This window comes from Chrysemys picta, chromosome 1 (genome assembly GCF_011386835.1).
Source record: "Chrysemys picta bellii isolate R12L10 chromosome 1, ASM1138683v2, whole genome shotgun sequence".
Lineage (NCBI taxonomy): Eukaryota > Metazoa > Chordata > Testudines > Emydidae > Chrysemys > Chrysemys picta.
The window spans coordinates 309361803-309389026 of NC_088791.1; the positions used below are offsets into that span (position 1 = coordinate 309361803).

The 27224-nt window shown below is 38.6% G+C and overlaps 1 protein-coding gene and 1 long non-coding RNA gene across 8 annotated transcripts in view; one reads left to right on the forward strand and one right to left on the reverse strand.

Moving 5' to 3' along the window:
- The window catches only part of PAN3 (poly(A) specific ribonuclease subunit PAN3), a 116756-nt gene that overhangs the window by 44921 nt on the left and 44611 nt on the right, over positions 1-27224 (reverse strand). For 5 of the 7 annotated variants that reach the window (XM_008167435.4, XM_008167424.4, XM_042842845.2 and 2 more), the window contains 2 exons: positions 16707-16868; positions 1992-2142 (listed from right to left, as the gene is read on the reverse strand). In XM_008167435.4, coding sequence (XP_008165657.3) covers positions 1992-2142; positions 16707-16868 — 313 coding nt within the window. The remainder of the gene's footprint in view (positions 1-1991; positions 2143-16706; positions 16869-27224) is intronic. The other 2 variants (XM_065581383.1, XM_042842846.2) reach the window with 1 other exon arrangement.
- LOC122172423 (uncharacterized) lies at positions 1321-9906 on the forward strand. The gene is made up of 3 exons (XR_006172760.2): positions 1321-1458; positions 7408-7505; positions 9776-9906. It is a non-coding gene; the product is annotated as an uncharacterized LOC122172423 (long non-coding RNA).

Sequence of the window (27224 nt, forward strand, 5' to 3'; positions counted from 1 at the left end):
AATCTTTCCCAGATTTAGGCATAATCTGATTTCATGTTCTACCCATATTTCTAATTTCTCTGCCCTCAATGCTATTGCTTCCCCCTTCAAATATTACTAAAATTTGAATGTTAAAGAAGGACCATGAAGGATCCTATGGCACCCCACTGGACAGTTCCCAAAGCAGATCATTTATTATATTTAGCTTAGTCTTTCCAGTAGTTTTCAATCTAGATGACAATGTTCATATGCATACCAAAAAGAGACAGTTTTCCAGTCAGATCGCTAAAGTTCACATATAATTATTGCATTATGTCATCACTTATGTTAATTTGATCAACAAAAATATCAAAAATTTTCTCAGCATGATTTGTTCTTTGCAAAGTTATGCTATTTAGTGCTTATTTTTCCATTATCTAAATAGTTAGACAGTTCTTCCATTATTTTACTACAGATTGAAGTTAGTCTTGCCAGATAGCAACTGTCAAGACTGAGCATTACGTACAACAGTTGCTCTTTCTGATTCCTCTAGAACCTCCCTAGTTCTCTATGGCCTGGTCCCCACTAAGCCCCCACTTCGGACTAAGGTACGCAAATTCAGCTACGTTAATAACGTAGCTGAATTCGAAGTACCTTAGTCCGAACTTACCGCGGTCCAGACGCGGCAGGAAGGCTCCCCCGTCGATGCCGCGTACTCCTCTCGGTGAGCTGGAGTACCGGCGTCGACGGCGAGCACTTCCGGGATCGATCCGGGATCGATTTATCGCGTCTAAACCAGACGCGATAAATCGATCCCAGAACATCGATTGCCTGCCGCCGGACCCTCCGGTAAGTGAAGACGTACCCTATGACTTGTCAAAAGCAATGGTCAGGGGTTCAAGTATGTACGTTAGCAAATTCCCTTACAGACCTGGAATGTATGTTATCCAGACTTGCTGATTTGTATATACTCAAATTGTTCAAGTATTCCCATATGTGCTTTTTATCAAGAATTAGAAACTAGTAAAATATCTTTGCTTTATCAAACTTTGGAAAACTAATGTGCAAATTGCTTGAAGTTTTCTGACTGTTTTTCTTTCCAGAACACCTTTGAATTCCAGGATTTGCATGGAACACATTTTTATAGGAGTTTTTAATATTGAAAATAATTGGAAACAGAACCCAAAATATGAGTTGCAAACTGAGATTACACAATAGGACAAATAATAGCAGCAGAGTTAATTTTTAAAAAGGCAAGTGATTTTAAGTCTTACTTTCTTTGGTGTTATAAAATAAGAATTTTCTTAAATCTTTAGTTTTTGGCTTGTCTACTCTTACCAAAGGATCAATGCTGCGGTGATGGATGCATCGGCGGTCTATTTAGCGGGTAGTGAAGACCCGCTAAATCGTCCGCCAATCTCTCTCCCGTCGACTCCTGCACTCCACCTGATCGAGAAGACTAAGGCTCTCCTGTCGACATCGCATAGTGTGGACCCCTCGGTAAGTAGATCTAACCTACGTCAATTTGAGTTGCACTATTCACGTAACTCAAATTGCATAGCTTAGATCGACTTTTCCCTTTAGTGTAGACAAGGCCTAAAAGTCAATGTATTATTACATCCACAATACCTATCCTAGAAATAAATAAAAAGCATTTATTGTATACAGTACACCCTTGCTATAACAAAAGACCCACTGTGGGGGGGAAGTGGAGGGAATAGCTCCTCCAGCCTGTCGCAGTGGTGGGGCTCAAGGTGGGATCCAGGGACTGGGTTCATTGTATCTGAAGGTTTGTTATTATGAAGGGCATTATAGCAAGGGTGTACTGTAGTAGTAGTAGTAGTAAATTAATTGGAAAGTTATTTCAAGATATTGTACTATTATTGGCACTACGGATTTTAAATTAAGAGATAAACCAGGAATATACTAGGCTTATATACATTGATAACTTTACTCCTGGTTTTAAATGGGTTAAATTTGAAGTGCAGATTAATAATAAATAGCTATACTGCAAATCATTACTCCCAACTTACCTGGAGCTAGTCCAGCAGTAGCAGGACTTCCCATGGAAGGGTGAGAGAACAAGGCTTGAGAGAAGGCAGACATACTTGACTGAGAAACATTATTCAGCCTGGAAGTTGATCCTCCTTTCGGAATAAACTCACTTGCAGTAGGATTCGGGGTCTGTTTAAAAATCAAATACAGTAAGTTAATGTTTATTTCAAGTGTGAAGATATAGACAATGCCTATTAAGCTCAAAAAACTTTCTAGACAAGTATATCAGAGGGTATGGGATATTTTAAAGATCTGCATACAGCTTGTCTGAATAGATATATATAGAAAACTACATTGCATAAACAGATTTTAAAGTTACCTTCTACCTTACATCTTAAGTAGCATTATTGCGCTAGCCTTATGAACATCTGAGTTATTCATTTATATAACACCTTTGCAAAAGATTTGTCAAAATCTCTTCTATTTTAGTATTATGGACCTTTCGAGAACTGAGACTTTGACACACCACTGCACAGATTGGCACTACTCTGAAGTATTTTAGGGAACTAGACTGCTGAAAGTACCTCAGAACTGAGAAACAGTTTCAAATTTAAGTTGTAAAAACCACTTCTACTAAAGAAAGGTCATTTCTGTCTCTGTTTCAAACAGGTTTGTATGTTCCTTTTTTTGGGAAGTACAGCTTCCTTCTGTTTTAGGCCATTTCTACACTACCACTTATGTTGGCAAAACTTACATCGCTCAGAGATGTGAAAGAACACTGCTGAGCAGCATAAGTTTTGCTGACATAAGTGGTAGTGTGCACAGCGCTATGGCAGTGGGAGAGCTTTTCCCACCAACATAGCTACCACCTCTCGTTGGGGGTGGTTTAATTATGTCAACAAGAAAGCTCTCTCCGGTCGGTACAGAGCAGCTACACAAGAGATCTTACAGCAGCAGCTGTAAGGTCTCCAGTGTAGACATAGCCTAAGTTATTTACTCCATTGACATAGCACCTTTAACAAACTGCTAGTTGCTACACCACAGACAATATGATTAGACAGGTAACAGTTGAACACCTTAAAATAAGTAAGGCATGTGAACACTTCGTCTGTAAAACAATTAAAATTACTGGTTTTGAACTTGCATTTTAAAAAAGTATGTTTTTCATAGGAGAAGAAATATAAACTGTTTCTAGATGGGCATAAAGTACACTACAGGATATCCATCTAAAATAAACTTAAGTGGACAGAAAACATGTGAAGTTGAGAGTAGGAAATAAAAATTAAAATGTGGAGGTGTATAACCTGAAGATCATTAAGTGTTAGTTGGCAAATTTAAGTATACATTCTCAGATTCAAAGGGAACTGCTACAATTGCCTGAATAAAGGAGGTAAAAAGAGTGAAAATCAGAAAGAATAAGTTAGCAGCAGGCTGTTGACAAGATAATGGTTGACAAAAAACAAAAACAAAAACCCACACCCTCACAGCAATTAAAAGAGGTATAGACACTACTTTAGGTAGTTGAAATAAAAAATTACGAGTTTTAAAATTTAGATTAGTTAAGTTACTAAGTTGTCCACTTTTCCACAAAAGTGAAAAAAAAAAGTCAAAGAAATTAAGTTCTTCATTTCACACACATTAGAGGAAAGACTGACAACAAAGATTGACTCTGAAGAAAATTTGAAAACATTGTTTCAAATACTTTTGGTATTAAAAATAAATTAAAAAAGAAATGCGCCTCCAATTAGACACTTCAGCCAAACACTATGGAATATAATATTTGAAACTTCTAGAAAGGAAGTTAAATCTGGAAATTGCAATAAGGTAGATGATGCTCAAAAATTTAAAATCATTCCTACATTCCAGCCCTATGATGAAGATAAATTCTTACCAAAAAAATAATCTGATTGTTCTAGGTAGGAGTCAATTGTGTGTGAATATTAAATTTGAAACCCAGTCAATAGAGAACTGTCCTATTTTAGTTACAGCCAAAAGTGCAGACAGGAGAATTAAAATACCTGGACTCATAAGGGTATAAAGGTGTTCATCTACGATGCTAAAGGAGTTGCAAAGTCTGGGTAAGGAAAAAAATCAAAATCTAAACCAAGACAGGAAAATAAAATGAAAGTTAATTATAACTTGTAATTTTAAATGCATTTAAAAACACAAAGGGAAAGTTCTAGACAGACACCTGAACATTTTAAGTAGAGGAATGACTGTAGAATGAAATATGCTCTTGAACAGCCTGAAGTAAGATCAGGCAAACATGCGTGTGGTCAGTTAGTGAGAAAGTGAAGAGAGGATGCACTGAGGGGGAAAAATAGTTTTCAAATACAATACTACTACTGTAAATTCATCAAGCAACATCATTCAAAGTGTTTAAAAAATGGTGAAAAGCTTGTAGAATCAAATTAAATTGCATCTCAAAGAATGACAGTCCATAGAAAAATAGTTTCTTACAGTTACAAGTAGACCATGAACCCTTCCTATCTACAATATTGTGGAGAAAAATCTACCATGTCAAAACATTTTATGAAATTAAAACACCTATACTTCAGTGAACGAACAAACAAACCAAAAATGCATCCAAGAAACGCTGATCAGCAAAAATTCCCTCCTGCCTCCTAAAAAGTGGGCAACTTCCAAAACCACACAATTGATTAATACTTAACTCCCTCAGCTCAAGTGGAAGTCCATTCCATTGTCTATAAATTCATACGTCTATAAATTCCTAAATATATTCCACAAATTTAGGTACCCAAGTTCTGGTCTGTAGAATAGCAACCAGTAGGTTCAAACATTTTAAAATGAAATTCTACTCCAAATGTTCCCACTTGTCACTCTGTACTTCGGTTTATCCAAATTAGGTGGCTACACCTGGATGCTATACTCCATATATGATCTAAATAGAACTTTATAATGAAACTGCAAATACCCTTGATTCGACATTATATCTCTTGATGAATAGCAATATCGTATTGGCCTTTTTAGTCTCATACACACACCCATCCACCCACTTCTATGCTGGTCAAGGAAGAGATTTGAGGATTTAAACCGCTTCCAGTTTCTAACCCACTTGGCTCCATACACATTGATCAAAAAAACAAGTAGGTTATAAACCATTATAATCAGAATTTGAACAGTAAAACATTCTACGCAGTCACAAACAAGCAATATTTTCTAATTTAATATAACATCATGATCAGAAAATCCGACGTTTAGTTCCCAAAGCAAGCTTAACTGCCATGTTACACACGTTTACAAAAGCTTTTAAGAACAGATGAATTTTCTGAATGTGTAAGCTCACAGCTATAGTGCCACATTATATCACTGTGATTTTTCTGCATCTTGAGTTCCTTGTTACATGTGCATTTTTAATTTGTAATCACTTGAAATCAATGAAATTTAATTTCATTTTCTGGCTTTCTAGATATATGACCACATGTTTAAAATAGGCAGCCACAGTATGTACAATGTGCACATTCAAAATAGCCAAAGAAGCCAACTACCAGGTATATGCCAATTCTGAATGCAAGATTAAGAAATCAGTTATTAATGCTCTAAATAAGTACCCAAAAGAAGGTTCTTATACCTGAAAAAACATCCTTGTCAAACTCTGGCAACACAAAACACCAAATGAAATTTTAAGAAACTTTTGACTAAATTTGGGTCAATGATAAGCCCAAGTCAAGCAGCCCAAAAGGGGATGGGATTGCTTTAAATAGTCAGAAGGACAAGTAGTGCATCATTACAGTTTTATGGGGATTAGTTTAACCCACTATACTGAAATAAGAATGATTCCACTCTGAAGGAACACTTCACCCTTGACTACATGCGGAAATTGCACTGGTTTAATTTAAGGTGTGATTTTTAGACTTATTTAAACGCTGAAAGGCTGAGAACATTTATTTTGGTTTAAGACAGGCTTGCTGCACTTTAGATTAAGTCTTTTCCTAATTGAAAGTGAGGGGAGAGTTTATTTCTTAGACACAAAGAAAATTTACTTCATTCCAATCTGTTACACTTATGATACTCCACTGAAAGCAGTGCCCTTTTTTTGTGGTGATGTACAAAAATACAAAGAACCCAGTTTGACCCTCTGAATCCTGGTAGAGAGTGCAGGATTGGCAATTCAATGTATTTCACATGAAGATCTCTGACACACAATACAGAAAGTCTCAGTCATTTTTACAGTTTTCTAAGTGGAACTTTACGAAGCTTTATGACAGAAGTTTGACTGAATAACATCCTTTAGATCGTGAGTAACCAACATGTATTTGAACCAACATGTTCAGAAAGAAAAAGAAGTATTTCCTAACCACATTTCTGAGATACTTTTTTTTGAAAAATTTTAATAGGTTCTGAATTTCCTATAAGAGCTGTGTAAGCAGAGTCACACAGAGCTCATGTTCAACTGCTTATCCACCACCACCACCACATTAAGAAACCTGCTGGGAGAAGGGGGAGCACTTTACTGCTAGCTTCTCTCTTGCAAGTTTAAAGTTTTTAAATTTAGAAATAGTAGCGTAAGGAATTTTACCAGCATCTAAAAACCTAGGTTTTTTGATAATCATTAAAAAACAAATAAAACAAAACCTATAATCAGAAGAGAGGACAACGTTGTAAAGAGGAAGATCATTAAAGATGCTATCTTGCATCCACAAGATTAAGGCAACAGGGGTCCTGTGGCACCTTTAAGACTAACAGAAGTATTGGGAGCATAAGCTTTCGTGGGTAAGAACCTCACTTCTTCAGATGCAAGTAATGGAAATCTCCAGAGGCAGGTATAAATCAGTATGGAGATAACGAGGTTAGTTCAATCAGGGAGGGTGAGGTGCTCTGCTAGCAGTTGAGGTGTGAACACCAAGGGAGGAGAAACTGCTTCTGTAGTTGGATAGCCATTCACAGTCTTTGTTTTATCCTGATCTGATGGTGTCAAATTTGCAAATGAACTGGAGCTCAGCAGTTTCTCTTTGGAGTCTGGTCCTGAAGTTTAAGATTATTTGCAAAGCATAATATTTCAGTATCTCTGCCTCAGATTAAACAAACTCAAAAATTGGGGCTAAAATTGCTAGTCAATAATCCGAGTAAGAGTAACCTAGAAGCAAGAAAAAGCAGTGTGACAACGGCAATTTCCTACAGATCCTTGGGAGACCTTATTGAATTAAGTTCAAGTATATTTGGGGTCCATTGTTTTAAATGAAAGGTTTATGTAGGATTGTATTCTACTTCCAGGGGGAGGGCTACCACAGCTCCTCCAGGAACTAAAAACAGTGGGTGCTGATTAAGGCAAACCAGTCAGGTTATAGCCCCGCCTCAGAGAGGTATCACCTCTTGGGGCAGCTCACATATATTAGGTCAAAGTGGATTCTCCACTAACCAACAGACAAAGACAAGACCTTTGGATAAAATAGCTTGATTTTAAACTAACCCAGGGCCTTCTTTCTAATCCAGCAAACAGATAGGACCTGCTGTCCAAGAAGGAGTCACAATCCTTGTGAAAAAGGGTTGGAAGGACTGACACCTACCAGACTCTTGTGCTTGAGTTGGGGGTAAGCTTTTTAGCATGTGTGTAGCTTCTTTTCTTGTATTTAGTATATTTTCTCTCTTATGCTTTCACCTTAAGAATAAATGTGCTTGCTTCAGAGATTCCAAGGCCAGAAGGAAACACTGTGATCATCTAGTCTGTCCTCCTGTATAGTACAGGCCATAGGACTACCCCAGAATAATTCCTAGAGTGTATCTTATAGATTCATAGATTATACGACTGGAAGGGACCTTGAGAGGTCATCGAGTCCAGTCCCCTGCCCGCATGGCAGGACCAAATACTGTCTAGACCATCCCTGATAGACATTTATCTAACCTACTCTTAAATATCTCCAGAGACGGAGATTCCACAACCTCCCTAGGCAATTTGTTCCAGTGTTTAACCACCCTGACAGTTCGGAACTTTTTCCTAATGTCCAACCTAGACCTCCCTTGCTGCAGTTTAAACCCATTGTTTCTGGTTCTATCCTTAGAGGCTAAGGTGAACAAGTTCTCTCCCTCCTCCTTATGACACCCTTTTAGATACCTGAAAACTGCTATCATGTCCCCTCTCAGTCTTCTCTTTTCCAAACTAAACAAACCCAATTCTTTCAGCCTTCCTTCATAGGTCATGTTCTCAAGACCTTTAATCATTCTTGTTGCTCTTCTTTGGACCCTTTCCAATTTCTCCACATCTTTTTTAAAATGCGGCGCCCAGAACTGGACACAATACTCCAGCTGAGGCCTAACCAGAGCAGAGTAGAGCGGAAGAATGACTTCTCGTGTCTTGCTCACAACACACCTGTTAATACATCCCAGAATCATGTTTGCTTTTTTTGCAACAGCATCACACTGTTGACTCATATTTAGCTTGTGGTCCACTATAACCCCTAGATCCCTTTCTGCCGTACTCCTTCCTAGACAGTCTTTTCCCATTCTGTATGTGTGAAATTGATTTTTCCTTCCTGAGTGGAGCACTTTGCATTTGTCTTTGTTAAACTTCATCCTGTTTAACTCAGACCATTTCTCCAATTTGTCCAGATCATTTTGAATTATGACCCTGTCCTCCAAAGTAGTTGCAATCCCTCCCAGTTTGGTATCATCCGCAAACTTAATAAGCGTACTTTCTATGCCAATATCTAAGTCGTTGATGAAGATATTGAACAGAGCCGGTCCCAAAACAGACCCCTGCGGTACCCCACTCGTTACGCCTTTCCAGCAGGATTGGGAACCATTAATAACAACTCTGAGTACGGTTATCCAGCCAGTTATGCACCCACCTTATAGTAGCCATCTTCTAGAAAAGCATCCAATCTTCATTTAAAAATTACCAGTGATGGAGAAGCCACCATGACACTTGATAAACTGTTCCAGCAGTTAAATACTCTCACCGTTAAAAATGTATGCCTGCTTTTAGTCTGAATTTGTCTAGCTTCAACTTCCAGCAATTGGATTCTGTTATATCTTTCTCTGCTAGACTGAAGAGCCCATAATTAAATATTTGTTTTCCATGTAGATATAGACTGTAAATCAAGTCATCCCTTAACCTTCTCTTTGTTAAATTAAAGAGATTGAGCTCTTTCAGTCTATCATTATAAGGCATGTTTTCTAATCCTTTACTCATTATTGTGACTCTTCTCTGAACTCCCTCCAATTTCTCAACATCCTTCTTCAATTGTGAGCACCAGAATTGGACACAGTACTAAACCAGCAGTTGCACCAGTGCTGAAAAGAGGTAAAATAACATCTCTTCTCCTACTCAAGATTCCACTGTTTATATCATAGGATCACATTAGCTCTTTTGGTCGCAGAGTCACACTAGGAACTCATTTTCAGCCACTTATCCACCTCCACCACCAAATCTTTTTCAGAGTCATAGAATCATAGAATATCGGGGTTGGAAGGGACCTCAGGAGGTCATCTAGTCCAACCCCCTGCTCAAAGCAGGACCAATTCCCAACTAAATCATCCCAGCCAGGGCTTTGTCAAGCCGGGCCTTAAAAACCTCCAAGGAAGGAGATTCCACCACCTCCCTAGGTAACGCATTCCAGTGCTAATGAGTCACTATTTCCTAGGATGTAGTCCCCCACTTCATAAGCAGGGCCTATATTCTTTGTTCCCAGATGTATACTTTTACATTTAGCTGTATTAAAACACATATTTGCTTATGCCCAGCTTACCAAGCAATCCAGATCGCTCTGAAACAGTGACCTCTCTTCTCATTATTTACCGCTCTCCCAATTTTTGTGTAATCAGCAAATGTTATCAGTGATGATTTTGTGTTGTTTTCTTCCAGTCATTGATAAAAGTATTAAATAGCGTATGGCCAAGAACCAATCCCTGAAAAGATCCTCTGGTCAGGAGGGAAACAGAAGTGAGTCTCTGCACAAGAGGAGATGGCTGAGGAGCCAGGAGCCTACAGTGGATGCCCTTAATGGACCAGGGAGGAAGGAGAAGCAGGGGTAGAGGGCATACAATTGCAGTTGCCCTGAACCATGACAGGAAGGTAGAAGAAAAAAATTCACAAAGCCATTTACTGAACATATTTGGAGAACTTAACAGACTCAGACTTTAAGGCCTGAAGGGACCATCATGATCATCTACAGTGGATGTTGCTGCTCAAACAGTATGGATAAAGTAATGGAACAGTGTGACTTAAAAAAACCCTGAAGTTCTGAAATTTCACTCAAGCACCCAAAGCCAGCCAACACCACCATTTATTTACAATCAATAGAATAAGGGCCACATTTTCAGCTGGTGTAAATCAGCATAGCCCCACTGACTTAAACAATTAGTTATTAAATCATACAACAAGCCATATGCCACACACAATTTCTGAAGGATTTTCAATTAGCAAATTTTCTACAGATTGCATTCTGTGAAAACAGTGCTATTGACTACGCTACAAACAGTAAAAGAACAGCATCCAAAAATAAAACCTGCTGATCAATAAGTAGGTCAACTACCAACAACCATCATTCTCTTCCCTCTTCCTCTTACCTTAGATGTGTCACAATTTCAGTTCCCCTCTTCCAAAGTATATTTAAGATATTGCCAACCTTATTTTAAATCTGCTGAAGAGAATAATCTAGGTACTATCTGAATGCACCAATCATTTCTGCATTAAGTATTCTTGCCAATACTGTTCCAGAATAAGCTGATTTCACCAAAAACAATTACCTCCAGATTGTTTACATCTGGGCTGAATCATAAAAGCAACAGAAGGTACAACATCAGTGAGCTTGGTAATTAGGTTTGCAAGACTCAGGGATTGTCTACATGAACATTGTGGCAAGCTGGGATGTGAATCTACCCCATGCTAGTTTGCTGCAGACTAACTGTCCATGTGGACCTTGCTGACATGCATTAACAGTTAATTAATGAGCTTGGATCTAGTCTTCTTCAAAATGGGACTCAATCAAAGCGTATTAATGAACTGTAAATGCACATCAGCAGGGTTCACGCGGCCAGCTAATCTGCAGCCAGCTAGTGTGGTGTAGAGTCACACCCCGGTTTGATCTACCCTGGCTTGCTATAAATTAAATATTTGTGCAGACAAGCCCTTACAGTAGTTAACACTGATCTCTGACTTCAGATAAGTCTATTCTGCCATAGGCACCAACTCCGTGGGTGCTCCAGCCCCGGAGCACCCACGGGGAAAAATTAGGCAGCCAAGCTCCCCTCCCCACCTCACCTCACCTCCTCCCCTGAGCACACCGTGTCCCCGCTTCTCCCCCTAGCTCCCAGCGCTTGCCACTGCAAAACAGCAGGGCAGGAGGGGGCGGGGCGGAGGCGGGGCGAGCATCCACCGGCAACAACAGAAGTTGATGCCTATGTACTCTACAATCTACTTTGGAAAGGTCTCACGACCACTCAAGAAGTACCACATATATTTGTGCTTTACTGTTCTACAGCATGAAATGTAGATGTGCAAGATATGTCAGAATACATAAAAAAAGGTACCAACCCAGAACAGTTTAAAATCTAAATTTAGTTATAAGGCAATTAGGGAAGATGAAAGAGCACAGGAACAGGACAAGGAGAGAAGAGGTTAACAGCAACACAATCACATCATTTTCTTTTATGTTGGGTCACAGAAGAGACTTTTGAGAAGAAATTTTAATGAGAAGTGGGTAGTAGATTGGCAGACCAAACATAGGAAGAGCATTCTAGGAGAAGACTGAATCATAAAAAAAGGCATGGAGTGAGACAAAAGAGCAGGGCATTAAGACCATCACTGATAGAGCAGCAGTGTTGCAATGTTTATACATGAATGTTAGGGAATTGTATAGATTAAAGGATTACTGCAATTACAACTACCAATCCTGGTACATATCTGCCTTCTTGTAAAGCACTTTCAGATCTACTGCTAAAAAGCACTACATAGGAGTGAGGTGTTGTTATTCTTAATCAGTAATGAACTACCAGAGCACTCACAAAAAGATTACTGAATTCATCCTCAATGTACTTGTAATGCAGGGAAGTACCCTGTTTTATAGATGCTGGCTGAGGCATAGAGAAATTAAGTGACTTGTCCAAGGTCACATTGGAAATGGATGGCAGAGCAGAAAACTGAATCCAGAACTGCGTTCCAGGCCAATGTCTTATCCTCAAGACCATTCTTCTCATACTGTCCATCCCCCTGCTAGTGCAGAATAGTTCCCAACAGTGTATTTTCTAATGCTTTATTCTGACTAGTTGTAAAACAGTTCAGGCAATAAATGAGGTTTTTGTGTGTGCCAGATTTTCTATGACAAAGGCCAGTTTCAAAAATCTAAAGTGGGGACACAGAAACCGTGTTCAACAGAAACTTAACTGAATGTCAAATTTACACGTATGTAGTCGTTAATGAACAACATTGTAGATTTCCCCCCAGCAAACTGATAAATATAGCATAAATATAGCATGGTGGGATGTGAACATGACTTCTTTCTTCACCAAGAAGTCAGTTACAGCCTAGTGCACCAGGCCAGAATGGAGACAACATTTAATTTAAATCAAATCTATTGTAGCAGGTAGTAAAAAAAAAAACCTACATTGTTCAAAAGGAATACTTTGACAAATTTGTCTCCTGTATGCATAGTAAAAAACAGCAGCTGTAGAAATATTGTTTGTGCCTCTAAATGGCTGTGGCTGGTGTACTGCATGGCTATATTAGCTCCATGCACAACTATCAGATGGAAGCAGAAATAGATTCCATTTACTTTTGAAGTATGCAGTTGAATGTACTTACCATGTTAAAAACCTGAAGTAAAGCCTTTTTGTTCTTTTTAATTATTATTATTATTACTACCCACCATCTCTAAATTCACGCTGATTTGTTCTGACATCCCAAATTGAACAAACCTTTAAGGTCACTGTTCGGAAAGAACGCCATTACACTGTATCCATGCTATTCGGGGCAGTTATCTCCCTTTATGGCACACTTTTCAAAATGGTTTTTATACTCCAAGTAATCTTTAAAAACAGGCAGGTGTGCCCAATAATGAACCTCACTTACCCAAGTCCCTATGCAACTGCTTGCTATTCCATTTGAGTTTTTTGATAACTAGGACATCTGAGAATTGTGCATTCTGGAATGTCAAAGCAGCCAGCCTCAGACTGGAGGTTGCTAGGGATGTTAAAAACAAACCTCTCTCCCCACCACCCATTTGTGCAGAATGCCTGCATAGGTTGTTTAATAAAAAACAATCAAACACATCTCTCCTAAATTAATGAACTCTACCCATTTCTTCTGCAGCTCACCCTTACAATGAATTATAGTATTGCTCCTCCAAAAAAAAGTTACAGGTATGTTGAGCTATACGTTTAAACTGAATCTTTTCTTACCATTTTACACAGTATTTCATATTACTGCATGCGTGTTGTATGATCATGTAATAATACACCCTACTTTCTGCATACACACAAGGGACAGAACTGAAGTAGCCATGGATGTTTTGTAACTGAGGGTAGAATTTAGTCCTGCAAAAGGAATGTAGTAACCTTTTGAAGCATAAAATTGAATGGAATCCAACTCACTCTGCCCACAATGGTGTTGACTGTACAATGCTTACAGGTGTAAGAAGTAGCATAAGTTTACCGCCACTAACATAAAATTGATTGGACCCTTGTGTATTCATGACCATATTAGATAGTTTCTGTCCTCTTTCAGCTGCTCTTCTGACCATAGCAACATATTAAAGATAGCACTTATGTTGCACCTTTCAAATAAATGTAATCCTGTTTACACAATCTGAATCAGGTATTTCAAAGGCTGTACATTCAAATAAGTATGTGAACTTTCAGAATACCAAAATGAAAAGTTATAAACCTATTCGAATGTTGAGCTGGAATCCTGGTTTGATATTCGTTACTGATCTTCAACAGCTAAGAAAAACCAGCAAATAAAACCCTATGTCCATCTGAATGTACAAGTCATCGTAACAGTATTTTTGTTTATACATTCTACTTTCATAAATTATATTAGCAATTATGACTTGAGACCGAGTTCTTCCTGGGAGTTAACAGGCTAAGATAAGAACTTTAGCTTCAGCATAGGCTTTCAACATCTCCAGTAGCCATTAAATGCTCTCCCTAGTCACTACTTTTTAATTATCAATCATCATCATCCTACACTATATTCAGACCAGAAAAGCTATTTCTAAACTACACATCTTCAAAATGTTGCTAAAGCACCAACCTTATTGTGGATTATGGACATGCTAAATTAGGACACAGTCAACTTGAAATCTCAGTTTCAACGTGTTAATTTAAAGGTAATTTCAGGTACCAAACTTGCCCAATTACTACTGCCTATTTGTGGTTTAACAATTAGTTTCTATTTTTTAAGAATAATTTTCTCTTCCCCTCTTGTGTGAAAACAGAAAGAAGTTTAATATCGGTACTTTCAGAGTTACCTCCACAAAAACTCACTAGAGCTTCAACATAAATAAGGAACAATCTTGTTTTAGAATTCAACAAAAGCTGAAATTCAGCTTCTCAATCTCCACCTAGGAGGCCCTACACAATTTTGCTCTCACTACAGTCTCTGCTCATCTTTCCATTTTCCTCTTTCCTTCCCTATGCTTTTCACCATATAACTCCTTTTGTCTCATCTTCCTGCTCTGATTCATGTATTCTGCCCTCTACACCTGGAATAGTCTTCCCTTCCTCATCCACAAAGAGTCTCTCTTGCTCTCTCTCTCAAATCCCATGTTTTCAAGCAAGAATGCACCCTGTAGAATATACAGCCTCACGTCTTATGTGGCACATTAATAATGAACTGTTGCATTGGCCCTGGCTATGTGCAGTAAGGAACTTGGATATATGGGATACTGTTCCTCTGCCCTCCCAAGCCCCTTGCTGCAGTCCCATCCCATTGCCAATTTAAACTCAAAGACTTGGGGGCACCAGTAGGATCAAAGAGCCTAATTCCTTTACAATTCAGGAGTGAAAAACTTAAAAGAGAAGGGTGGCAGGAAGGAGGCCTGAATATTTAGGGTTCTAGTCCACCCCCTCCCCCATAGGATTTCTAGCTTTCTTACTCTAGAGCTGAGCAAATGGACCAGATTAAAGTCCTAAACTAAATTACAATGGAAAAGGAGCAGAGGTGGCAACTGCAGGAGCAGGAGGGAGAAAGAGCAGGAAACGCTTTCCTTGCCTTTCCCTGTTGAGTTTGGAGACGGGAATTCTGCCATTCCCCCTCTTCCTCTCACCTAGCAGGTGACCCCTAGTGAATTATGTGAGGTTTGTAAAAAGCAACAAGAGAGTCCTGTGACACCTTTAAGGCTAACAGATGTATTGGAGCATAAGCTTTCGTGGGTGAATGCCCACTTCGTCAGATTATGCTCCAATACATCTGTTAGTCTTAAAGGTGCCACAGGAGACTGTTGCTTTTTACAGATCCAGACTAATACGGTTACCCCTCTGATATGTGAGGTTTGCGCCCTTACCAGTCACAAAACAGAATGATATATTGAATAAAAGCCTGAGAGCTTCAGAGTTCTAATTCCAGCTCTACCACTGATTCACTGCATGTTTTAAGCAAGTCACTTAACCTTTATCTTTCTAACTCAAATAGGAAAATACCACCTCAACACCACTGTAAGGTGGAAGACTGTTCTCAGAGCAAACATTAATCGCAAGTGTTAAGGAAGTTCTAAGCAATAAGAAGTACAACTATGGTTACCACCTCTGAAATACAAAAAAACAGCCCCGCTCCCCCACAGCCACAAGGCAACTCAGTAACACTCGCCCCTTCAACATCAACTTATAGTATCTAGCAAGAAAACACACAGAAGATTGATATTTTCTTACTTAAACTGTGGAAGTGGGAACACTGCAGCATCTTTAGCTGGACACAGAAACTTTTAACATTAGATATTCTAGTGTATTGTGATGATAATGCAAATCTTTAGTCCCACATAAAAAAACCTGTCAGATTAAATTATTTTTCTGGCAATTGGCAAATCCATAAAAAAACAGCCAGGCTGGTCGAATACCGACCAGGTGGCAACTCTAGTTGCAACACAATAGTTAAGGTTAATATGACCATTCCATTCGAAGTACCTCTTTTCAGTTATAACATCATCAAGTTTATACAAGTCTTTAGTTCAAATGCCCATTGGAATGAATTCTTTCCAGAAAAGAATAACCATAACTGTCAACATTGTGCAGTCTCTCCTCTCTTAAAAATGGAGTTGATGGTAATTCGGGTGGGGCAAGACTATTAATACAATGTTGAATTTGACAATTTAAATGCACAAGACAGGCAGGAAATTTAGAAGGTTCAAATAGCAAAGTTAAATTGTTAAGTTTTCTGATTTTTGTGCATTTAACTTTTCTACTTTAATATTGTATGCTTTTTTGCACTGAATATTAGATGTTTGCGATGGATATATCTAAAGTTTTTCCATCAGAAATGTACCTCACGCAGGAATGTAAAGTATGGTCTCTTATTTTTAATAGGTTAGAAAGAATGCAAGTCTGTTATCTCCTCCACAAATTAGAACAGTAAACAGACAAACAAAACAAAAACAAAAACAAAAAACCCTCTGAATGAGAGTGGGGACAGACAATAAAATGCCAGAGAGCACTTGTCCTGGAGGTTACTACACTTATTTTATTGTTTAAGTTTCTGGCCCAATTTCAACCCCTGCTTTGCGTAACTGCTTTTAACATTTTAAAAAAAATGTAAAATAGAGCATCCGATACACTGAAAAGTGACTAGTAAAAAGTAATTTTACCTGAAAATTGTTTTCTGTGACTCTGTTCCACCAAACCATATTGATGGGTACTCCTGTTTTACACCTGTCAGCCAGACAGCCAATAGCGTTCTTTGATTTTCGTGCCTTTGATCCCACCGGAACTATCCTCTCCTCCAGCATCCCCAGTCGATACTTCCTTGGCTACGAAAAAGAAGGAGAGAAACCAGGCCACTCCTAACATCCCTCAGTCTAGAACTAAGCTAAAATAGGTAGAACATCTCTGGATTGGTGGAATAGGAAACAATTTGCAAGTAAAATTTCTCTGAGACTGTTTCCCTTCAATCCCGACTATGAGGCTCTAACTAACAATGCCTTGGAAAGGAAAACAAAACAACTAAGGCAGAGGTAGAGTATCTGTAGGCAAACCATTGCTATAGAAGTCAGCCACTGAAGTCTGTGCATACAGTTTGGTGAATTTCATAAAAATGAAAAATTGTGTTTTGCAAAACTCTTCCATTGACACTTCCCTATTTTTATCCAACAAAGCAGACACTGTTGTGACAGAACAAGTGCAGAGGTTTTACAGAGAGACCCATGGTACCTTCCAACCTATATTCCTCTCTAGCACATACCTTCAACCACATCATGATACTGAACTCTGACACTTTCCTTGGGAAGGGTCAAAGGCTTCCATCAATCAACAGGAAATCAGCTTTATGAAAAAACATTCAAAGGCAAACCAAATATTTAAGTTTAAGGCTGCCACAGCTTTTTCTTGAAAAGCATGGGGCCTTAAAGGAAATTTCAAAACATAAGATAGTATTGAAGCCATTTACAACAGAACTCATGGAACTATACAAAAGGTCTTCCATCTGTCCAAATTAATATTCAGAAAACTAATTCCAACTATCTTCCTAGATGAAGACAGACATGAAATACAATAATGGAAGAGTACGTGAAATGAACTCCAGTCACTCAAGAAAGCAAACCACGCTTTTAAAAAAAAGCAAACCTGCAAATAGGTGGTTGTGACTCAATAATAGAGACAACCCTAGTGCCCTGATTATGGAAAACCGGTAGATGGACTTTAAAGCATTTAATTTAATTTTTATGAAAAGAGCACTGGAAACTGAAGTCCTTTACTCAAAAAACAGGCAACGCACAAGGGCACTGCAAACTTCCCCATGAGGTTATACCAATGTATCCTAACCTAGAGAGCAAATACCAGCAGGGACAGTTCAGAGTTATTTAGAGCATGGCTTCTTTACTGCTGCTACAATCAACTGGGGACTAAATTTCCACACTTGAGTGTGGGCTTTAATGCGGCTGCTTGGCCACTAGGATCTGGATTGAGACCAATTACTTAAATCTTACACTGGTCACTGAACAGTTCTAAAACAGCTTTCAGAAGACTTCTAGTTTGGGTAGGCTATTGCCTGAATGTGAAGAATGTTCAAAGTCTAGGATTTTGATAAGAACCTGCTGTAAACTTCCAAAATGATCAAAGAATGTTCTGCTATGGTAAAATCCTCATGACAATGAAAGGGAGGGAAAGAGCAGCTAAGCTATTTTAGAGTATTGTGCCCATATAGAATGAAAGATGTAAACTTTTCAGTAGTCTCCTCTCTAAAGCAGGCTTGTAGCAAGAGTCATTCTGCATTGAAATACCCAAATAGTTCTGAATACTTGTTACACAGAAATATGAAACAGTCTAGAATCAGACCAGCATGTCTGTTATACATGGTCCCATGTAATGACTCCACAGATAGAAGATACTGCATGGATATGGATCAACTCTCCTGGGTTCCTGTTACTTCCTTCTATATTTATAATATGAACTCTTAAAACCCATGGCGAAAGTTTATCCTTATTTATAAAAAGTCTTCCTTTTGGGGTATCTACTGAACTAGGTATCAACTGGCAAACGTAGGAAGGTTTTACTGCAATCATGTATAGAGCAAGATAAAAAACTAAAAACTTACTCACCTTCATACAGAAACCTACTTAACTAGTCTCTCTAGGAAATTGAATGGCTTGTAACTGGACATGCATGGTAAAGATCGTTCCTTGCTAGACAAAATGAGAACTTCATTGGAGGAGATTCCCCCCATTCATGCAAAGCCACCAACACTGTAAGGTGAGTCTAACCAGACTTTCACAGAAGGCTGCAAAAGTAGCCTCTGTTTATGGGGGTTCACCTGACAACCTATGAGTCACACTAGCCAGTCTAAACTCCTACAGAACTCAATTAGCTTTTTGCTTGAATACTCAATTCCAGGATTTGGCCTCCTCACATTCATGACTCTGGCTTCTGAGAAAAATAGTTCAAGTTAACTAATAGTAGAAGATAAAGGATCCCAACTTTGACCTTTAAGTTATAAAGGTATAATGCTGCTTAAAGATCAAGTAATTTGAATCCTTGATGTACAAAAGGAGAGTAAGTGGCTTCTGCAATGTCTCTAGATGGTAATATATAAATTGTGTGATGACAGGACAAACACAGTCTCTCCAACATTTTGAGTACGAGTTCATTACAGTAAAGCTAATGATCAGTTGCCCATTTGGAAGACTGGGAAGAGCAACATGTCTGAATTTCTGGAAAGGTATACTCAATACATTTTATATGTGGGGTCTTTTGGGCGAGGCAAAAAAAGTCTTCTCTTCATCAATGTTGAAATTTTACGGTATTTTTCATGATGGGTGTGTCTCATGATCTTGACCAAACTAGTACCTTGCCCTTCACTGCTATATCAAGTACTATGCCCCAACCATCCACTCTCCTCCCTGTTGAAGTTCACGTATATTAACAAAAAGCTTATGGATCCTTCAGAATGAAAGGTGATCTATAAATATAAATATTTTGAAAAGGAAAACTAAAACAAGAGAGAAACTGAGCCAAGCAGTTAAACCAGAGGGAGGCTGTTTCCTTTACAACTAGATTCAGATTCCAGAGCAGTACAGTGAAACTGAATTCAGGCTTTATGAGGGGTCACAACCAAAAACACCACACACAATGGCCAATTGTATGCAATATAGAATCCAGTCTGGACTGATAAGATACTTTTAATTCATAGCCTTCCTAACAAGACTCCGGAATTAAAAGAAATCTGCATGTAATAAATCTTAGATCTGACATTAGAGGTAAGTTTTTCAAAAGCGCCTAAGTGACTTAACAGTCTATATTGGGGTTCTCAAACTGGGGGTTGGGACCCCTCAGGGGATCATGAGGTTATTACATAAGGGGTCGCAAGCTGCCAGCCTCCACCCCGAACCCCGCTCTGAATCCAGAATTTATAATGGTGTTAAATATATTAAAAAAGTGTTTTTATTTTATAAGGAGGGTTGCCACTCAGAGGCTTGCTATGTGAAAGGGGTCACCAGCACAAAAGTTTGAGAACCACTGGCCTATATCCAATTTTCAAAAAGGACTTGGCTTGTCTACATGGTGAGTTATGCATGGCAGGCCAGGGTCTGAATCTACAGCGCACCAGCTTGCTGTGCAATAATTCACCCCATATAGGCACTTCAACAGCACAGTGGAAGTCCTGGAGTGTGGACTAGACCTTTACACATTCACTGCAGTTTAGCAATGTACACACAGTCAGCATGCAGCAAGATGATGTGTGGTAAATTCACACCCTGGCTTGCCATGCCATACAGACATGCCTGAGTCACTCAAATTTTTTTTACCCAAGAACCTGAACTTCTACAATGTAAGACAGACATGAAAGCCCTGTCAACATTTTAATAAAAAGAGTGGATATAAGTTTTGAGTAACTCGCATCTAAATATCCCAAGTTTACCCTCAAACTATTCCATCAACGAAAGCGCATCCAGGTCAGGATGTACAGACGAGTCTACAGGAAACTGGAAGAAATGAAAAGGGAAAAAGGAATTTCTGTAGAGAGCTGGTAGGTAAGGTTAGTAAATCTACTGAGTAGTCAGGACAGAAACATCAAGATAGCAAGAATATGGCAATCTGGAATTTTATTTGCTACCACAGGTAGAGGATTATGCCTTGGATCGAAGGCAAGGACAAAGCAGCCACTCATTAAGCTTCTAGGAAAACAAGGTTACTTGAGAATGTCTTCTCTGGAAGACATGACATCCTATGAAGAGATGATTTAACCTGCCCAATAAAGCTCAAGAGCTGCTTGATGCAAGGGCAATTCCCTTGGATGAATATAAAGATGACTGAAAGAAAAACTCCATAAGGAAAGAACTGCACAGCAACAGACTTTTTGTATACCTTGACATCTGTATAATGTCTGTACATTTTAGGAAGGCAACTGACATTTAAATACTGACTTGCTTCTCAAGATTGTTTAGTATCAGAGAGTTCCTACTAAGAAATGTCTTCACACCAAAATACTCTGACAGATGAGCAATCTTGAATCACCATGTGCTCTAGAAATGTTTCCTGATGCCAGCCCATCTGTTACTTGCTCCCCATTCGTCCAATATAGAGTTCCAGAGAACTCTAGGAAGTCTATTAACTTGCCCATTTTATTCTGCTAGATGGACTGCTTGCTGTAATTTGAAACCTGTAGGATACAACATGAAACTTGGCTAGATTTATCCCTGAGAGACAAAGAAAAAACCTCACAAGACCCAAGATGCAAGGCTTCCCTGTTCTAGTAACTTTCATTCAATGATAGAATTTGCATTATCTTCAAGCCTGAGGTTTTCAGTGTTGTCTACAGGATTTGAACACTGGGAATTAAGCCACCATATTCCATAGGTAATTTTGGAAAATCTAAGCATAACGTTTATTTGTGAGTGGAAAGATTTACTCATTTTCTGAAATGCATTTATTATACCACTGATAACACAGCATTTTAGAGATATAATACACTACCTGATCCCAGGATCTTACAATCGAATTCAGTCAGGGAAACATTGGACTATGGTGGGTAGAGAAGATGGAGTACACAACAGTTATCAGTCAATAGAGAATACAGATTTTGGAACAGTATTGTATTTCAAATATGTATTTTTGTTTTACATAGTTACTTTTGAAGGATTATTTTTATACAAACACCAGACTGGGAACAGATCATGCCTCAACAGAGATTGGGCAGAGATTAGTGGTGGAGAGCTACTCAAGAAGAATTTGAAGATACTGAGCCATGTTGTTAGTCTACTGGGACAGAACTAGCTTTTCCTATGTTGCCTCCTAAAAAGTGACCATTAAACACAAGGTGGCAACCCATAACCTGCTAGAGTACACACAAGCGCTCTGAACAACTCATTATCCCACAATCCATAAGCCACCTCCTTCCTTCCTCCTCCACTATGTTATTTTCATTCAATAAACCATGATGTGTTATCGGGACTAGAAGCACACACTTCAGATTAACATTACCAGTAACTAATATGTTCCACATGGAGCTATAATTGAAGACTACTTAGTGGTAGAGTTGCTACAGAATGCACCATCCTCTTTGTCCTGCATGCCAACTATTAGGGGGTTGTCTTCTCTAGCAGAGGCATGCAAAGGCGAAGGCTCAAATAGTTCCAAAGGTACCAGACCTGGTATTATAAAGGCACCCCCAGCCCTTGTGTTTTTTTTATTTTTAACTTCTCACTCTTTTCTTCTGTCATGGAGCCCCCTAGCCTTTTCTGTAACTGCTTCCTTCACTTGCTCTCCACTGACCTTATATCTGCATTCCTGAGCTCTGGCTTAGTTTCACCTGATATAGCTCCGAGTTTCACAGAGATATTATGACCTTTGACCTGATTTCTCAGAGTTTCACAGAAATATTAGCTAAACCTTTCACACGCTCAGTCAGGAAGAGCTTAGTGGGTGAATTCTTATGGTCGACAATGATTTCCGCTATGAATATCTACAAGCACAAGAATGGTGCTCAAAAGTGCAAGCTACAACAGGCCTGTGAAAAAGATCAGAAAAGTGCAAGTGGTCTACATAGTTTCTTGTAAAGGGAGACGTTTGACCATGTTCCTGGTCAACAATCAGATGTTTCTGCTACTCGCACTTCTGAACTGTCCTTAGCTAGTGAGGATGTTAATTTGGGTTTCTCAAGTTTGTCAAGTGCTGGAGTATCTGATTCTGGCACAGAGCTTGGCATTGAATTGTTGATCCCTAGAGTTTGAGTCTGGGACAGAAAGTTGCCTGTTGGTTGTTAGTGCAACAGTTATTGATGTGGATGCTGAAAATGGTTTGATTATTGAAAGCGCGTGGATGAATTTTGACTCGGACAAGGCAAATCTGGCTATTTAGCCACAAGTGACAGATTCTGTTCACTATTTTTTGGTAGAAAACAATCCTGTTAATTTAAAACAAGAAAGGCAACTATTAAAATGGTGATTCTTTTCTAATACTCCTAATGTTATGTTAATTGCAGTGATCTTCATTAATGTACAGTTAGATGCTTGTCTCCTTGTTCCATTTTACTTATTTGCTTTTTCAGCAAAATTCCACATCTTCCTTTGTGAACCATAAAACTGTGCACCCAATTTTTTTCACTATAGCAAGTGAGAATGCCAGCACGAACATTTGAAGGAATATATGGAGGCAAATCACTTGCTGAATGGAACTTGCAGAGCAGTTGGAAAAGGACTGCACAATTGAAAAAGGTATGCAAACCTGCTACAAGATGCAGAAGGGCATGTGGCACAATACTCTGTCATCTCTTGGATATTTGCAGTGTTTAGGTGAGAGATGTTAAACTTTGAGAGGTTCAAGGGAGAAATTAGTTTCTTGTAATGATAATTTTTTAGATTTACTGGAATTGCTTGCAAGGTATGGATAGTGTGTTGCAAGATCATGTGAAAGCTATTAAAGCTGGTGCCACAAAGGTGATATACTGAAACTGAATTAAAAATGAATTTTAGTAGGATCACAAGAAAAGTATGGCAGGCTATTTTTTTACAAGATTAATAAACCTGATTACTTCTCTATTATGTTTTATTGCATTCCAGACCTCTCCTGAATGGAACAAATGTCTCGGGTGTGTATGTATGCTGGGGTTTTGAAAGAGAGCAAAAGGTTCTTGCGAATTTTATAGATTTAATTGATATCCACACCAAAACCAGGGAGGATATTATGGAAGTTATTTAGAGGAGCTAAAAAAAAAATCAACACAGTTTAGATCCAGCTGATTGAAGGGGACAAAGCAATGAGAACAGAGCTAACATGGCTGCAGCACACAAAGCTGTTCAAAATTGAATTCAGTGGGTAAATCAAAACGAGTGTTTCGTCCCACATGCTACTCATTCACTGACTTGTTGAAGAAACAGCTGCAATGATTGTTCCAAGTTGTTTTATTTTTCTGGAATTGTTCAAAGGATTGTATACTCTGTTTTCCATTTCTACTGGTGGTTGGGATATGTAGAAAAGGCATATCAGTATTACATTAAAATTTGAAAGTTCACAAGATCAGCATGGGTAGAGGCAATGCTCTAGACAAGATCAAAGCTTCAAACAATCTTATGCCAGTACTTAATTAAAAGCTGATAGCTTGCAAACAAACATTACACAGAGGTAGGGTGACCAGACGTCCCAATAAAATCGGGACCATCCCGATTTTGAGCTGTTTGTCTCGACCGATCTCTAGTCGGGATGCAATTTTTGTCCTGATATTTTGCGCCAGCCTCTCTCTCTCGGCCAGCCAGCAGCACTCAGCTTTTTTTTTGCCCTCCCCGCCGTGTCCCAATATTTTCTTCATCTCATCTGGTCACCCTACACAGAGGTTTTTGTTTTCTTGTTTCTGCTGAGATGCAGAATACTATCTGGTCAAAAATTAATGCTGTGAGCAAAAAATTTCAGAATTCAGATCTTGACATTAAAACAGCTAACCATTTACTTGGTGGCCTTCAAGATGCTTTAACAGAATTATAGTCTCCTGGGTTTATTGCATGTAAGGAAGCTGTTGATTTACAGGCTGAAACATTAGGAATATCCACACAGATCACAGAAAAAATCTCAAAGGGGAAAATAATGCTAGGTGAACTTGCAAAGGATGAAAAGAAAGGTCATTAGATCTTGAAAGTTTTGAATGTAAGGTTTTCAACTACATTTTAGACACAATATTAACACAATTGGATGCTAGGATGCATAAGTATGAAATGGGAGAAATGTTTGCTTTCTTTTAAAAGACGAGTAACTGAAAAGTCTCAGCAGCGTCGACCTGAAGAGCCACACTCAAAATTTAGTAAGCAGCTATCCTTGTGGATTTAAACCCTGTGAATTTTGACAATGAAATTGAGCTCTCTGCCAGTTTTTGCAAGCAAATCTTCAAGGATGACCTGGAAACAAAAGCACCCATTGATCTATTTAGTTACATTCTAAAAAGATCTTTAGATGAGAATATCCCTAACAGAAATAGCACTGCATATATTTTACTGTTTTCTTTTAACTGTGGCAGCTAATCAAAGGAATTTCAGCAAGCTAAAATTAATCACTAAGAACATCTATGGGGCAGGAAAGGGTATCCAATCTGGCAATTATTTCTAGAGAGAACTCAGAAGCAAGGTGGACAGACTGGGATGAGTTAATGAGATTGCTTTAGAGAAGACTAAGTAAGGTCCCTTTGTAAGAGTATGTAATGGTGATTTTAGGGTGTTTTTTTGGTGGAAGAGAGGTGGAAATGGGAGGCAGGGATGCCTATATTTGAGTCTTCTGAGTCCAGAACATCCCTGGCACAGCACTGTTTCCCAATCTCTTTCAGGTGAAATCCAAGTTGCTGATATGGATCCGTAAAACCTTATGTGGTTTGGATCCTAGTTCTAAGAGCTTTCTCTCCCTTCATGTTCCACGAAGGGCATTCAAATCAATGAATGCACTCTTGCCTACCATCCCTATATTTGAACTTCTGAGGGCTGGAAACAGTGGTTTTCAACAATGGGTCCTAGGCTCTGGAATTAACTGCCCTCAATCGGAAACCAGAAGAATCGCTTGACCTTCAGTCCATGGTTCAGTGCTCATCTGCTACAGAGGTGGAGTATGCTGACATTTACAATGTTGTCACTAGGGTTAAGACTGCATACAAGTTTCAATTCTATCCCCTATTTTAATTTGCTCATAACATTCTCAAATTTTCACCTTTTGAGATGAAATTTTCACTAGCTGAAAATGTCTTGGGGAAAGTGATAAAAAATGGTTGAGTTATTTGAGGGCAAGTGAAAAACAGTTCTTGTATTATAAAAAATTCTTGATATTTGCAGTTTGGTAAAGAAATAACCATCAATCGAGGGATGTGCCTTTGAGTATTGCATGAAAACTAGTTTTGATCTGAGTTACAAATGTGAACATTGCATGCTGCTGAAATAGGACATTTTGCATTTTGTTTTCATTCACAGCACAGGAACACAGCACAGGCAAGTGTTGGTTGGTTGATTAGTTGCACAGCAAAAAAAAAGTCCCTACAGACCCGGCAAGCACCAAAGGGGTAACAGAAGACTGCTGCACGCTTCGGTCAGTCTATGCTCAAAAGTTTAGTAACAGTTGTATCACTTCGAGGTGTGGTCTTGTTTGGGGTTTTTTTGGGGACATGCTATGCTGGCAAAAGCCTTACTGTAGATACAGTGATACTGGCAAAAAAGTACCTTTTTGATGGTCTTGCTGGCACAGCTGCATGAGCAAAACTTAAGTGTAGATAAAGCTTAAGATTTGAAGCAAAGAAGCATGCTTAGAAATGCACCTTGGGAACTCCATAGTTGAGGGAGGCAAAAAATGCATTATTCAGCTGTAAATTTCTTAAGTTTAAGGGCCTCTTATGATGTCTTACAGTGCATAGAACATATTATGGTGGTGTGTAACCAAACAGTTCCAGATAATGGAATTTATACATATAAGAAAGTAGAGTTTAGATGTCTAGGAAAGTGAAATTTGGGTTTTTCTTTTTAAAAATCCTAGGATATTATATATAAAAATATTGAAAAAAGTTAAAGATGCGTAATGAAGCACTCAAAATGCAGGGAATAATAAGGTTAAGGATTCATATGCAACCTTTACTCTACCCCTTGTGCTCATGCATCACTATACAGTAGCTGTGTGATCACACTCTTCCTCAATAATGACGTTCTTCCTGCCACTTTAGATATAAATGTAGGATCTTATATCATGTATGGAAGTCTAGAAGATCTTTCCCTCTTTAGGTTTCATTACAGCCATATAAAGAGTTCATAGCAAGTCATTCTTACACAACACACTACATATCTATTAGACCTAACCTAGGTATAACAGAGAAATCTTGCAAATACACAACAGCCATGTAGATGTTCAGCAGAGTTAGCTTTGTAGTTAATTACCTCAGCCCTTGAATTGTAGCTATAGAAGACGGTGTGCCTGGTAGAAAAGATATGTAGCTGATGAGTGCTGACAAACCTATTAAATTATCCTTTTTCTAAGGTATGTCTCACAGAAAGACTAAGTCAATGAAATTACTCCAGTCATAAGATATACTGAATTTATTTAGGTATAAATAACAAAACAAGCAATAAGATGTTTTTTAAAATCACTAGTTAAGATGAGAGCTACAAGTTTGTTCTTTCAAATAGTTAGACGAATAAGCATTTTACTCTGATGAACTTACA